This window comes from Symphalangus syndactylus, chromosome 14, assembly GCF_028878055.3.
Source record: "Symphalangus syndactylus isolate Jambi chromosome 14, NHGRI_mSymSyn1-v2.1_pri, whole genome shotgun sequence".
In the NCBI taxonomy this organism is placed as follows: domain Eukaryota; kingdom Metazoa; phylum Chordata; class Mammalia; order Primates; family Hylobatidae; genus Symphalangus; species Symphalangus syndactylus.
Window position 1 is genome coordinate 12,452,961 of NC_072436.2, and position 15,002 is coordinate 12,467,962.

At 53.6% G+C, this 15,002-nt stretch overlaps 1 protein-coding gene across 1 annotated transcript in view; it reads right to left on the minus strand.

Moving 5' to 3' along the window:
* DNAH17 (dynein axonemal heavy chain 17) overlaps positions 1-15,002 on the minus strand; it is a 152,947-nt gene that overhangs the window by 22,314 nt on the left and 115,631 nt on the right. The window contains exons 59-70 of the mRNA XM_055240980.1: positions 14,892-14,987; positions 14,514-14,731; positions 13,730-13,937; positions 13,294-13,409; positions 10,169-10,361; positions 8,978-9,213; positions 7,915-8,037; positions 6,029-6,233; positions 5,247-5,411; positions 4,821-4,961; positions 3,987-4,157; positions 140-262 (exon numbers count right to left, since the gene is read on the minus strand). Coding sequence (XP_055096955.1) covers positions 140-262; positions 3,987-4,157; positions 4,821-4,961; positions 5,247-5,411; positions 6,029-6,233; positions 7,915-8,037; positions 8,978-9,213; positions 10,169-10,361; positions 13,294-13,409; positions 13,730-13,937; positions 14,514-14,731; positions 14,892-14,987 — 1,995 coding nt within the window. The remainder of the gene's footprint in view (positions 1-139; positions 263-3,986; positions 4,158-4,820; positions 4,962-5,246; positions 5,412-6,028; positions 6,234-7,914; positions 8,038-8,977; positions 9,214-10,168; positions 10,362-13,293; positions 13,410-13,729; positions 13,938-14,513; positions 14,732-14,891; positions 14,988-15,002) is intronic.

Consider the following 15,002-nt stretch of genomic DNA (forward strand, 5'->3'; position numbering starts at 1 on the left):
CATCTGTGGGGCCTCTTTGCTTTACTGAATTTTATGGGCCACAGAGCCTGGTATTCTGGCCTCGTAAACATCCCAGCATCACCTGGAAAGGCTCCATGGTGGGAAGAAAGCACGACGTGTTCAACGTCTAAAGACGAACCTTGATCCCGCCCCAGCCTTGATGCTGCAGGAAGTCCACTGGTGAGACCACCCCGGCCTTAAAAGGGAACCGCAGGAGGAAATCCAGCTCCACTGGGTTCAGCTCCTTCTTCATGGACAGGACCTGGGGGAACATGGAGGTGTACACACTTAACGCAGCCAGTAAAACGTCAGCAGCCCTGAAGATGTGCACTAGACCCGAAGAGGAGTTCACACTCCCGGCCTGCAGGGGGCGCCCTGTCCTGCCCCTTTGGGTTGGGGTAAAGTTTTGTCTTTACCTCATCTGGCTTTTTAAGTTGTGAAATACACATACCATAAAATTGACCATTTTGGCCAGGCACAGTGGCTCACGCCTGTAATCCCAGCACTTTGGGAGGCCAAGGGGGTGGTGGATCACTTGAGGTCAGGAGTTCGAGACCAGCCTGGCCAACATGGTGAAACCCTGTTTCTACTAAAAATACAAAAAAATTAGCCGGGCGTGGTGGTGCACACCTGTAGTCCTAGCTACTTGGGATGCTGAGGCAGGAGAATCACTTGAACCTGGGAGGCAGAGGTTACAGTGAGCTGAGATTATGCCACTGCACTCTAGCCTGGGCAACAGAGTGAGACTCTGTCTCGAAAAAAAAAAAATAGACAATTTTAACCATATTTTAGTGTGCAAAATTCAGTGGCATTTAACATATTTGCAGCGTCGTGCAACCACCAGTACTCTAGTTCCAGGATTTTTTTGTTACCCCCTCACCCCTTAAGCAGCCACTACCCATCTCCCCTCGCCTCTGAGAGCTGCTCATCTGCCTTCTGCCTAGGGATGCGCCTGTTCTGGATGCTTCGTATAAATGGAAGCACACGACGTGCCCCGTTTGCATCTGGCATCTTTCACTTAGCGTGATGCTTCTGAGGTTCATCCACGTTGTAGATGTGTCAGAACCTCCTTCCTCTGTAAGGCCGAGTAATATCCCATTCTTGAATATAACCACGCTGGGGTTCTCCATTTATCTGCTGATGGACAGCGGGTCGTTTTGGCTGTTGTGAATTGGTTGGCTTTGCTGATTTTTTAAATTTATTTTTATTATTTATTGTTATTTATTTTTTTGAGGCAGAGTCTCACTCTGTCACCCAGGCTGGAGCGCAGTAGCGCAATCTCGGCTCACTGCAACTTCCACCTCCTGGGTTCAAGCAATTCTCCTGCCTCAGCCTCCCAAGTAGCTAGAATTACAGGTGTGTGCCACCATGCCTGGCTAATTTTTGCATTTTTTGTAGAGACAGGGTTTCACCGTATTGGCCAGGCTGGTCTTGAACTACTGGCTTCAAGCGATCTGCCCGCCTTGGCCTCCCAACGTACCAGGATTACAGATGAGAGCCACCGCGCCCGGCCTTGTTGTTGTCTTTGAGAGACAGGGTGTTGCTCTCTTGCCCCAGCTGGAGTGTAGTGCTGTGATCATAGCTCACTGCAGCCTTGAACTCTTGGGCTCAAGTGACCCGCCCATCTCAGCCTCCCAAGTAGCTGGGACTACAGGAGTGCATCACCTCACCTAGCTATTTTTTTTGTGGAGATGGGGTCTTGCTATATTGACTGGGCTCATCTCAAACCGCCTCAAGTGATCCTCTTGCTTTGACCTCCCAAAGTGTTGGGATACTAGGCATGAGCCTCAGTGCCCGGCCTCATCTGGCTTTTGGCTGCTGCGATTAATGCTGTTGTGAATGCTGGTGTACAGGAATCTGGACAGATGCTGGCCACCTGTTTACAGGTCTTGTGGGTGTGTGCCCAGAAGTGGAAGGCTGGGTCATATTCCATGCCATCTTGTCACTTGTGCATGCTGGCCCTCTGGACCTCCTGCGGGCAGGGTCTGGGTCATTTTGAAGTGGTGTATTGGGCAGCTAACCTGGCACCCTCTGTCTCAGATGGGCAGCAGGTGGCTGGAAGCAGGGGCAATGCCATTGCCATCTCCTCAGTCAAGTGCCCAAAGGTCTGTTTTTCAGATCCCACAGAGAATTTCTTCCTGAGCTGGACTCTTCCTTTTGGTCAAACAAAATGTTCTTTGGGACCAAAGAGAATGCTTTCTACCCTGGAAAATTTGGGGGAGCACTGAGGAACTCTTATCCTGATGACCTCTCAGCCAGGAGAAAATCTCACAGGGAACCTATGATTCAGAGATTCACATGTAAAAGGAACCTTCATAATATAGACCCCATTGGTTCAAAGTTTGAGTTTGAATTGAAAGCTAGGCTTACACTGATGCCCAACCTATTTATATGATTAGTGTTGCCCAACGTAGCGAGCCCCTGTCTCTTTAAACACATTAAAAAAAATTAGGGCCGGGTGCGGTGGCTCATGCCTGTAATCCCAGCACTTTGGGAGGCTGAGGCTAGCGGATCACCTAATGTCAGGAGTTCGAGACCAGCCTGACCAACATGGAGAAACCCCGTCTCAACTAAAAATACAAAAATTAGCCGGGCATGGTGGCGCATGCCTGTAATCTCAGCTACTAGGAAGACTGAGGTAGGGGAACTGCTTGAACTCGGGAGGTGGAGGTTGTGGTGGGCTGAGATTGCACCACTGCACCCCAGCCTGGACAACAAGAGCAAAACTCCGTCTCAAAAACAAACAAAAAAAAAACAGAAAAGAAAATTAGCCAGGCACAGCAGTGTACACTTGTATTCCCAGCTACAGGGAGGTTGAGGCAGGAGGATCACTTGAGCCCAGGAGTTCAAGACCAGCCTGGGCAACAGAGCGAGACTTTGTCTCTACTAAAAAACAAACAAACAAATAAATAAATAAATAAATAAATAATTTAAAAACTGAAGAATTAGCCTAGTATGGTGGCACATGCCTGTAGTCCCAGCTACTGAGGAGGCTGAAGCGGGAGGATTGCTTGAGTCCAGGAATTCAAGGTTACAGTGAACTATGATTGCACCACTGCACTCTAGCCTGGGTGACAGAGTGAGACCCTGTCTCAAAATAGCAGCAGTAGCAACAACAACAAGAACTAGTGTTTCCAACCATACTTATGGCACAGGGTAAATGAAATTGCAGAGGGGCTGTACTATGGTTTGAATGTGTTCCCCAAAAAGCATATGTTGGAAACTGAATCCTCAGTGCAACAGTGTTGGGAGGTGGGGCCTGAGAGGCAACTGGGCCATGACAGCAGAGGGAATGGCTTAATGTCATGATCAAGGGAGTGTGTTTGTTACACAAGGAGGAGTTTGGCCCCTTTTGTGCTCTCTCTCGCCCTCTAGCCTTCCACCATGGGATGACACAGCAAGAAGGCCCTTGCCAGATGCCAGCACTTTCATATGGAACTTCCCAGACCCCAGGACCACGAGAAATAAATTTCTATTGTTTATAGATTACCCAGCCTTGGGTATTCCACTATAGCAGCACAAAACAAATTAAGACAGGCTGTTTAATCAGTTTCAGAGAATGCAGATCTTTAAATATTTTAGCAGGACTGTATAAACAGGAGGAATATTTGTTTATTCCTACACTTACTTCTTAAGAAACATCACTCACCCCACAGTGGGCTAAGCACTAATGCAGGACTATTTACTCAGCACAACTTACATGTAAAGTGAATTTCCTTGTGAAATTCTCCTTAAAACACCACCCCTTCACTAGCTCCCATTGGAATACTGTGCCAGCTTCCCGAATATCAACTAAGAGAGCCCTAGGCCTGTTCCACATCAGGCATCTCAGACTTCATAATCACTTGGGTATGTTGCTAAAATGCGGGTTTGAAATCACCAGGTTTGGGTGGGGGCCCAAGAATCTGCCTTTCCACAAAGCTCCCAGGGGTCACTGACGCTGCTGGTCCATGGACCACACTAGGAGCAGCGAGGCTAGACATTACCTGAAACGTAACTTGTGCCAGGAAAATGAGTTTGTCCCTCTCGAAGAGCCCCCGGGCCGTGTACATGTAGACAGAGTAGGTGATCTCGTCCGTCAGGTTGATCACCCGCTGCTTCACCTCTTTGGCAGGGGTGGTCCTCTGGATGGCTTTCTCAAACACCACGTTGAAGGCCTGGGGATCCGCCACCGAGAGCCATGGAGGCGTGCAGAGATGGAGCCTGCCACCGCTCCCCGCCACCACTCCCTGCCGCCTCTGGTAGCCTCCAGTTTGTTTTGTTTGAGACAGAGTCTCACTCTGTCGCCCAGGCTGGAGTGCAGTGGCGTGATCTTGGCTCACTGCACCCTCTGCAGTGAGGGAGGTTGCAGTGTTCAAGCGATTCTCCTGCCTCAGCCTCCCAAGGCGCACACCACCACACCTGGCTAATTTTTGTATTTTTAGTTCAGACAGGATTTCACCATGTTGGTCAGGCTGGTCTTGAGCTCCTGACCTCAGGTGATCCACCCGCCTTGGCCCCCCGTAGTGCTGAGATGACAGGCATGAGCCATCACGCCAGGCCATCCAGTTTGTTTTGATTGGGTTGGGGGTGCCTGGAGGCACCAGGGGAAGAGCAGGGAGGAGGGAGCAGCTCATACCCTCTCCTGGGGAGAATGGGTGTAGGATTGATGGGGGCCCCTGGCTCCCCCCCTTCCAGCCCCATCTGCAGGCTGGACCAGGTCTGCCCTCTGAGGGTGGCCCTGGCACTGCCCGATGGCTGTGCGGGCGACAGGCCTGGCTGTGGAGCCCAGATGCAGCCCCACCTTGAGGGAGGCACCCAGCCCCAGCTGCAGGGCGCACCTTGAGGGAGAACTGGTAGATGGGGTTGATTTTGTTGAGGTCGCTCAGTATGAAGTAGAGCAGAGATGCCCTCTCCGCAGCCGGGCGGTAGTTCTCTCTCGCCTCGTTGATTTTAACTTCTGTGATTTTTGCCTCCACCACCTCGACACAAACAAAAGGGGTTTGAATGACACAGCAGATGGGCAGTGCCATGAGCAGGTGGGCTCATTCCCAGCCACCAGCCTTGCTCCCTGGGAAGCCACCCAAGGGCTCTCAGCAGCAGCTGGGTGCAGGATGGGAGCGCGGGCCCCTTCTCCTGCCCTGGGCCCACTCGGGCACGTATGACTGAAGCTGCTTTTCTCCTTGCCTGTGGGGGAGGCGCCGATCGCCCGTGGCGCAGCTTCCCATGCCCCAGCTGCCAGGCCACGTCACCGAGGCAGCTCTCACCTTCTCCTCGATCTCGCTGGCTGTGTGCTTGGTGGTCTCCAGATTCTCCACCAAGGCCGTGTCTCCCAGAAAGTTCCCTGATGCAGCCGACAGACGGGCCAGGAGCGAATCTTCCAGCTCTTTCAGAACAATCTTAAATTCGTTTTGAGACTTGGTGAGATTCGCCTGCAAGGGGAGGTGCAGTTGTCACTGCATTGCCTGGCTCTGTCCACCGGGCACCTGGGCCTCCCTCAAGTAGCTGAGCCAAGGCCCAGGCTTTGAGCGGGAGGAACGAGCTCAGGCCCTGAAAGGGGCTGCAGAAGCGGAGCCCCTGGAACCTCAGAGAGGCCCTGGCCCTGCTCCCAGCCTCGAGGCTTCCTGTCACGGCGACTATAGGGGGTAGAATGGGGACAGACAGGCCCGGGCCTCCTGAGATGTGGCTGAAACAGCCAGAAACATGGTGGGCGCAAGGACTGGCAACGAGGCCATTCTTGCAGGGCAGCGCTTTGGAGCTTAGAGCCCCTTGAGGACCTGCTGTGACTCATGTTCTTTAAGCAAAGCGGTCATGTGACTTAGAATTAAATTTGGGAGCTGGAAGAGGGGACAGCTGGGGAAGGAAATGACCCATCCTGTCATATGAGAAGCTGCGATGCCCCGGGACACACACACACTGAGGCACCTTCGGAGAGAAGCAACGACACGCACTGGCCTGGCGGTCCTGGTCGGGGACCCTCACGGTGACCCGGCCCCCTCTGCGTGGGACGGCCCCTCCTCCTGTGTGATCGACCTTGAGGCGTAGTTACCTTCAGCTGTTCTAGATCTGGGCGCTCTTTGGCCACCACAGCAGCCAGGAGTTGGTCCTCGAGTCCATCCCTGGTGACCAGGAAGTTGATGAGGGTGCACTGAGCCTGCATCTCTGGCTTGTAGTGTGGGTTGAAGTACTTGGTGTGCAGGATCAGGCGGAACTTGGGGTGGTACTCCACCTCCTTGTCACCGATCTTAATGTACCTGGCGGTTGGCGGAGGAAAGGGTTAGTGGGCCTCCCAGTGACCAGGGGAGAGGAACACAAGTACAGACCACCTTTCATCCTGGCCCCAGGCCAGGTCGCCACCTTGAACCCTCCTTCTGGTCCCTGGAAGAGCACTGCACCTCTCCTTGTCTGTTCCTCCTCCCCGGATTGTGACGTGGGCCCTTCTGGGAGATGCACCCGCTCTTTCCTTGGGTGGTCAGGCTCATCTTTGCAGCAGGGTTTACACCCCTCGGGCTGCACGCTGTGCTCCCCTGGGAGCCCTGACCTAAGCCCTCTGCTCGGCCTCCACCCAGACCCATTTGCAACACCAGGCCATTCTGGAAGCTCCCAGGACTGCAACCCTGGGTCTGCTCATCCACCGTGGGGGGGCGCTTCTCTCCGGCTCTACACCCTGCTCTCCCCTTTTTGTAGTTGGGCTCACTTTGAGGCGCCTCTGGCTAGCTTAACCCCTCAGCACTCACACCAGGCCCTTTCCAGCATCTAGGACCTCTGCATATTGATTTGCCACCCCTGTTCTGGGTTTCTGCATGCGTCTCTGCATTTAAAGGTGGCTCTTGTGAGCTCTGACATTTACATTTTTAAAGTAGATTTAATTTTTTTAAATTGCAAAATGAATAACGCAAGCTCCATGCATCAGCTGATCAGTGGACAAACACAATGCGCACAGCCACACGTGGAAAATGATTCTGCCATAAAGAGGAGTGAAGGACTGACACATGCGACCACATGTATGACCCCAAAAAACATGCTAAGTAAAGGCCGGGCGCGGTGGCTCCCGCCTGTAATCCCAGCACTTTGGGAGGCCAAGGCAGGTGGATCACCTGAGGTCAGGAGTTCGAGATCAGCCTGGCCAACGTGGGGAAACCCCGTCTCTACTAAAAATACAAAAATTAGCTGAGCATGTTAGTGTGTGCCTGTAATCCCAGCTACTTGGGAGGCTGAGGCAGGAGAATCACTTGAACCCAGGAGGCAGAGGCTGCAGTGAGCAGAGACCGTACCACTGGACTCCAGCCTGGACGACAGAGTGAGACTCCGTCTCAAAAAACAAACAAAAAATGCTGAGTAAAAAGAGCCAGACACAAGAAGACACATGTTGCTTGATTCTCTTCAGAGGAAATGTGCAGAATAGGCAAATCCACAGACACAGAGAGCAGACGAGTGGGTGTCCAGGGCTCAGGAGGGAGGGGAACGAAGAAGAGGGGGCACAGGGCTTCCTTTCGGGGTGGTGAAAGTGTGCAACTGGACAGATGTGTTTGTACAACATCGTGAGTGTACTAAATGCTCGTGAATTATGCACTTTAACATGGTTAATTTTATGTTACGTGAATCTTACGTGACTTTTTAAAGGAAACGCAGTCCCAAGATTTGCAAAATGCCTAAGAACAGAAAGAAGAAAGACATCACCTTCAAGCCTCACCATCTGGAGGCAATCACTGATAAAGTGTTGGCGGAGATATTCCTAATTGGGATGTGGCCCCTCTTTCCAGTCTTTCCTCAGGAGCTGGGGGTTCCTTCCCACCAGTAGGCATTTTGTCAAAGCCCTTGCTGCTTACCAGGGAAGCAAAGGAAATTCCGGGCGTTTTCTCTATATGTGCACACCCAGGCCTCGGGCCGGAAGATGTTTACCTGGCTCAAGCCACGGAGGTGGAAACAACTCACTTTCCCTTTTTAATCGTGTTCCTGCCCAGTAGAGGGTCCAGCACGGGGTCCACGGTTTCGCCGATGTTCTCAATGAGCAAGGTGTCCCCTTCCGAGATGGCCTGCTCGATGACATCCAGGTAGCTGCGGGCACAGCACAGAAGCTGGTTCACGGCAGAGGGCCTCGTGATGGAACGGTGCGCACGTGCTGACCAGCAGCCCCTGCCCTCTGAGTGAGACAGCGCCAAGCGAGGGGTGACCTAGGAGCCCACAACTTGCTCCCAACAGCTCGCCCTTTCCTGAAAGGAGCCGAGGGGCTTCTTTGTAAACTGCCCCTGTGCTCTTATGGGAGTGGAGATGAAAATGGAAACAGTTTTGCTTTTTGAGACGGGGTCTCATTCTCTGGCCCAGGCTGGAGTGCAGTGGCATGAGCAGGGTTCACTGCAACCTTGACCTCCCAGGTGACCCTCCCATGCCACCACACCCAACTTTTTGTTTGTTTGGAGAGAGGAGGTCTCACTATGTTGCCCAGGCTGGTCTCAAACTCCTGAGCTCAAGCAATCCTCCTTCCTCGGCCTCCCAGAGTGCTGAGATTACAGGTATGAGCCACTGCGCCCGGGCTGGAAGCAGCTTTGAGTAGCTTTATGGCCACAGAGGTAAATGTTTTCATATCCATCCACCATTGGGTTTTCCAGCACTGCTAGGAAGGCGGGGCATCACTGTACCTGTGTTGTCACAGCCATTGTTTCTCAACTGTGATGAGAACACAGACCACGACACCCAAGAACATGACCAGTCTCAAGCCTCCCAGCCAGCAAATGGCCAAGCGGGAGGCAACTGCAGGCCTGAGCCTGCGTCTCTCTCTCCTTTCCCTGAAGGAGCAGCAGGTGATGGGGACAGGGGAAGGGAAAAGAGCTCCTCATTTCATTCTTTACTACTGCTGCTGTTCCCCAGGCCAAATTAAAAACCTGTGGGCTAGTACTTGTATTCAAAGACCCACCCATCCATTGAACCAATGTGGAATGCCTAAGGCGTGCTTCCAAGCAGAGGCTGGCTTCGGCCCAGGTCCTGCGCCCACACACACCTCTTCTGTCCCAGGCGGATGGCTTTCAGTTCACTCCTGTATTTGTTTTTGATCCACTTGATTCCTTGGAGCTGGGCGTCCACGATCAGCGGCCACCGCTCGGTGTTGCACAGGATGGTGGCATTCTCGGTGGACATGCGGTCGCTGGGGAGGCCCTGGTTGTTCCAGGTGGCCACGTCTGCATCATCCGTCAGCAGGCTCAAGGGATCCAGGCCATTTGTGATCGGGATGGGGACCTGCCCAGGGAGGCACACTTTCTTAGAAGGGGTGATGCGACCTTATTACTTACTAGAAAATAGCTCTCCAAATAATGCTCTGTCTGGTGCTGCGGTTAGGGGCGGACCAGCAGGACGACCTGGGAGAAGCCAGCCATTTCCATCACTCTGGACACAGCAGCTTTGTAACTCGGCCAGAAATGATGTCAGCACAGCAACACCGGGCCACGTTCTTTTTTTTTTTTTCCCCCTGACAGAGTCTCACTCTGTCACCCAGGCTGGAGTGCAGTGGCATGATCTTGGCCCACCGTAACCTCTGCCTCTCGAGTTCAAGATATTCTCCTGCCTTGGCCTCCCAGGTGGTTGGGATTACAGGTGCCCGCCACCACACCTAGCTAATTTGTGTAGTTTTAGTAGAGACGAGGTTTTACCATGTTGGCCAGGCTGCTTTCGAACTCCTGACCTCAGGTGATCCGCCCGCCTCGGCCTCCCGAAGTGCTGGGATTACAGGCGTGAGCCACCGCGCAATGCCAATGGGCCACATTCTTATCCTCAAAGGGGCCTAAGCCTCATCACAGAAGTCAAGGTGCCATGTGGCTGGTTCTGCCCTGCTGGGACCTCCCCAGATTTCCCAAGTGATGAATAGGACTCCACCTTTTTTTTTTTTTTTTTTTTAAGACGGGGTCTTGCTGTGTCGCCCAGGTTGGAATGCAGTGGTGCGATCTCTGCTCACTGCAACCTCCGCCTCCAAGATTCAAGTGATTCTCCTGCCTCAGCCTCCCCAGTAGCTGGGATTAAGGCGCCCGCCACCAGGCCTGGCTAATTTTTTTTTGTGTATTTAATAGAGATGGGTTTCACCATGTTGGCCAGGCTGCTCATGAACTCCTGGCCTCAAGTAATCCACCCGCCTCGGCCTCCCAAAGTGCTGGCATTATAGGTGTGAGCCACTGCGCCCGGCCAGGACTCCACTCCTTACCTTTAAGTTATGTATGTAAGGGATCCAGAATTTCTCCATCAGCTCATTCCGGTATTTCTTGGTGAAGTAGCCCACATAGGACACGAAGGCAGAGATGAGCAGGACATCCCCACACAGCGTGACCCCCTGGCTCCTGAAGTTCTCCACGGACTCAGCCCAGCGGACGTTTTCCGATGCTAATCCCCCCACCAGCCTGAAGCGGAACGAGAGAATAAAACGTATTTGCGTAAGTGAGAGGACTGGACCAGACAAGCCTCCACCTCTGCACCTCTGTCAATCTTCAGAGTTTCCTGTCTGCACCTGGCTCAGTGGCTCAACGATGAAAATGCTTTTGCGGAGTTTTTGGGAGGAAATGCTTTAGAGAAGCCCAAATCATGCTTCGTGGCCGGGCATGGTGCCTCACGTCTGTAATCCCAGCATTTTGGGAGGCTGAGGCGGGTGGATCACCTGAGGTCAGGAGTTCGAGACCAGCCTGGCCAACATGGTGAAACCCGTCTCTACTAAAAATACAAAAAATTAGCTGGGTGTGGTGGCCCACGCCTGTAATCCCAGCTATTCAAGAGGCTGAGGCAAGAGAATTGCTTGAACCCGGGAGGCGGAGGTTGCAGGGAGCCGAGATTGGGCCACTGCATTCCAGTCTGGGTGAGAGAGCAAGACTTCCTCTCAAGATAAAAACAAAAACAAAGATCGAGACCACGGTGAAACCCCGTCTCTACTAAAAATACAAAAAATTAGCCGGGCGTGGTGGCGGGCGCCTGTAGTCCCAGCTACTCGGAGAGGCTGAGGCAGGAGAATGGCGTGAACCTGGGAGGCGGAGCTTGCAGTGAGCTGAGATTGCGCCACTGCACTCCAGCCTGGGCGACAGAGCGAGACTCCGTCTCAAAAACAAAACAAAACAAAAAAACAAAAACAAAAAACAAAAAACAAAAAAAACAAAAAACTTCTTGGCAGCCCTTAGGAATGCTGTGTTTCCTCTCCCCGAGTCCCCTGCATTGACACCCGGCTATGGCTGATGCCATTTGATTGCCTCTCCCATGTGCTGAAGATGCTGCCAGACACCAGAGCACCGTCTCGACCAGCTGGTGACAGAGCCCGGGTGAGGACCATGGTGGCCACAGAACAATGTGGCATCCAGAAGGCACCCGGCCCTGCGTGGAATGAGGACTCCACGATGCACCTCGTGCTTCTCAGGCCACCAGCTTGAGGACTGGTCCCTGACCCTCAGTGGTGCACCATGGGTCTGAAAGCGTTGGCATGTTTGTTGCAAGTCCAGGTTGCCCGTTAGGGCCACTGAGGGTCTGTCTGTGGCACCATCTGAGCAGCCCTTACTTCCCAGTGACCTCGAGACCACTTCGATTTGGTAGGTGAGGTCAAATCCCTCATACCCGGGGCACCACCCTGAAGGCCAGCCTCATGCAGCCTGGGGCACTGACGGCTGACAACTGGCCCATCAGTGACGGCCACCCACTGGGGAGGAGAAAACACAGCCTGCAGGCCTGGAACAGACTTAGCCCCAGGCTCTGCTGAGGCTCCGGGTGCTCCCCTGTGACAACAGGAAAGGCACGCTCCCAAGCTGCGTTGTTCAGCAGGCAGCTGCCAGCCCTGGGGCTCCCGAACTCTGGGACCACCGCAGGTCTGCTCTGAGATGTGCTCTGTGTTAAAAGGCATGAGGGGGCCGGGTGTGGTGGCTCACACCTGTAATCCCAGCACTTTGGGAGGCCGAGGCAGGCAGATCACCTGAGGTCAGGAGTTTGAGACCACCCCGGCCACCATGGTGAAACCCCGTCTCTACTAAAAATACAAAAATTAGCCGGGTGTGGCGGTGTGCATCTGTGGTCCCATCTACTCTGGAGACTGAGGCGCAAGAATTACTTGAACTGAGGAGATGGAGGTTGCAGTGAGCCAAGATTGTGCCACTGCACTGCAGCCTGGGTGACAGAGTGAGACTCTGTCTCCAAAAAAAAAAAAAAAAAAAAAGACATGCAAGGTGTCAGGGCTCAGGATGAAAACAACCATGGGAAATACCTCATTGATAATTTTTAGATTAGTTACATGTTGAAATAATATTTTGGATAGTTGGGATTAAATAAAATTATAACTGTTTCTTTGTACTTAAAAAAATTTTTTTGTAGAGATGGGGTGTCACTATGTTGCTCAGGCTGGTTTCGAACTCCCACCTCAGCCCTCCAAGTGCTGGGACTACAGGTGTGCACAGCCACGCCTGGCTTTTTTTTTTTTTTTGAGACAGTTTTACTCCTGTTGCCCAGGCTGGAGTACAATGGCGCGATCTCGGCTCACTACAACCTCTGCCTCCTGGGTTCAAGTGATTCTCCTGCCTCAGCCTCCCAAATAGCTGGGATAACAGGCGCCTGCCACCACACCCAGCTAATTTTTGTATTTTTAGTAGAGACGGTGTTTCACCATGTTGGCCAGGCTCGTCTCGAACTCCTGTCCTCAGGTGATCCACCCACCTTGGCCTCCCAAAGTGCTGGGATTACAGGCGTGAGTCACCACACCCGGCTTGTCTGTCTAATTTTTGTATTTTTAGTAAGATGGGGTTTTGTCATGTTGGCCAGGCTGGTCTCGAACTCCTGACCTCCAGTGATCCGCCCGCCTCGGCCTCCCAAACTGCTGGGATTACAGGCGTAAGCCACTGCGCCTGGCCAGCCTCTGTACTTTTTTAATGTGGCTGCTGGAAAAGTTAAGGTGACACATCCACATCTGGCATCTGGCATTATATCCCTAGTGGATGACACTACTCTGGACCCCAAACCGTGATGTAATCCGTGAAACGACTGCCTGCTGGCTGTGAAACGACCCTGGAAGCCACACGGTGGCTGAGAGTGGGTTATGACCGAGTAATGCCCCGGATCAAGCCCTGTGGGACCCAGTGTCCCAGGCCAGTGTGGGTTACTTGCAACCACGCGACAGGGCATATTTTGTGGAGGCCACTGACTATGCAAGAGGCCAAGTTTTATCCTAATTACTTTGAGCTCAAGAAGTGAAAGTGGCAACCTGGCTGCTTCCACCTGGGCTCCTTCCTCTTCCTCCCAAGACGGTTGTGCGGGCTTGTCCCTTTCAGGGGGTCTGAGAGCAGGAGGGTGGTCTCAGGGAGGAGACGATACCTGTTCGCCAGTAAGATCACCCTGTTCGTGGCATCGGCCTCTTGCTGACACTTGATTTTCTCAGCTGTTGCTTTTTCAAACGCTGAGGTTAGGTTGCTCAGGTTGGCATTAAGTTCCTGCAAAACCAAGTTGGAAAGCTGCTGGAAAACCCCATGAGGCATCTCTAGCACCCTGCAGCGGCAGCAGGGCTGGGCCCTGCGAGCGTTGAGTGTGGAAGAGGCTCCCACGAAGGCTGAGAGCACTCTGGAGCATGGAGACCAAGGACACCAAGCAGCTCCCGGTACCATCTGGCCCCTGCCTCTGCCTGCATCCTCTCGCACTGCTGAATAATTCACGACGGCAGGCCGTGCCAACCCATTTTCAACAGAGGTATTGACCGGCAGTGTGAGCAAGTGGCTCTGGTGTTTCGCAGGGACGGGAGCGAGCCAGCACTTACGGCAATCTTGTTTTTGATCCGGGACAGCTTCTCTTGCGCCTCTGCCAGCTCTGCATTAGCCTCCTCCAGTGCCTGCCTCTTGGGCGCCACGTCGCAGTAGACCTCGTAGAAGCGGACGATGTTGATGCACCAGGAGCACAGGCCAGCAGCGGCCGTGGACTTGGAGCGGATGAACTCGGGGTCGAACGTCGGGTTGCCTTGGTAGGGCCTAGCGAGGGAACACCAGTGGGCCGGAGTCGTCACCCTGTCCTGCTCTGGCAAAACAGGCCCAGAGAGGCTGAGTGTCTTGCCCAGGGTGGCACAGCTCTGGAGGGGCAGCGCTGGGATTCACACAGTCAGGCTGGCCCTAGAGGCCACCCCCCACCGGCTCTGCTCTCCCACTCCCATTACCCCACAGTGGCATTGCCCAGTTTTCCAAATCAGGCACCAGGAGACTGAAACTGTAAGGTTAGAGGGATGAGACGCAGCAGAGATGATGTGGCAGGTGTTACATTTTGGGGATGGTATTCATGTGTGCAGCGCAAGTGCTCGTGTGGTCAGCTGCTCTCACGGTGCCGCCGACCCCTGCGGGGACTGGCTGGCCTCTCTCTCAGACCTGTGGCCTGAGGGTTCCCGCTGCTGAGCTTGTCAGCTGTGTTCTTGGGGCGCTGTATGTGGAAGGGGCTGCCTAGATTTTGAGCCACAGGCCCCAGGAGCCTGAGGCCACGCTGCACCTCAGCATCCTGCCTTGGCCTGATGGAGAATCGGAGGGAAGCCCCGGCCGCGAGGCCCAGCCCCGACTCACTTGAAGGCCTTCAGGCAGGCCTCGGGGATGTGCTCCTTGTCGAACTTCTTCAAGGAGTCTAGGAAGGTGTCCACCTTGCCCATCATGATCTTGGCCGCCTTCCAGCTCTTGTCCTTGGGGATCTTGCCCCCAGGCGCGGTCAGAATCATGACGGCGGCAGTGACGTTGACCACGGCGTCTGGCGGGGACCCAAAGGACTTCAGCTCTGTCAGGTTGTTCTGCAAATGACAGACAGGATGGGTCCGATGGGAGTTTGGACCGGGTCTTCGGCGATGCCCCAAGGAAGCCGCTGTGAGTGTGTCACCACCCATGCCAACAGCGAAGGCAGCTTCCTCTCCAACCAGGCCAGGGGTTCCCTTTCTTTCCCTCCCCCTTTACCTTATTCAGAGTGTCCAGAGCCTCTTGGGCTGCCAGCAGGGCCGGTTCTGCTTTGGCCAAGTCTGTTTCACAGGCCTTTTGCTTCTCAGTGACATTCTGGAAGGAAGATGG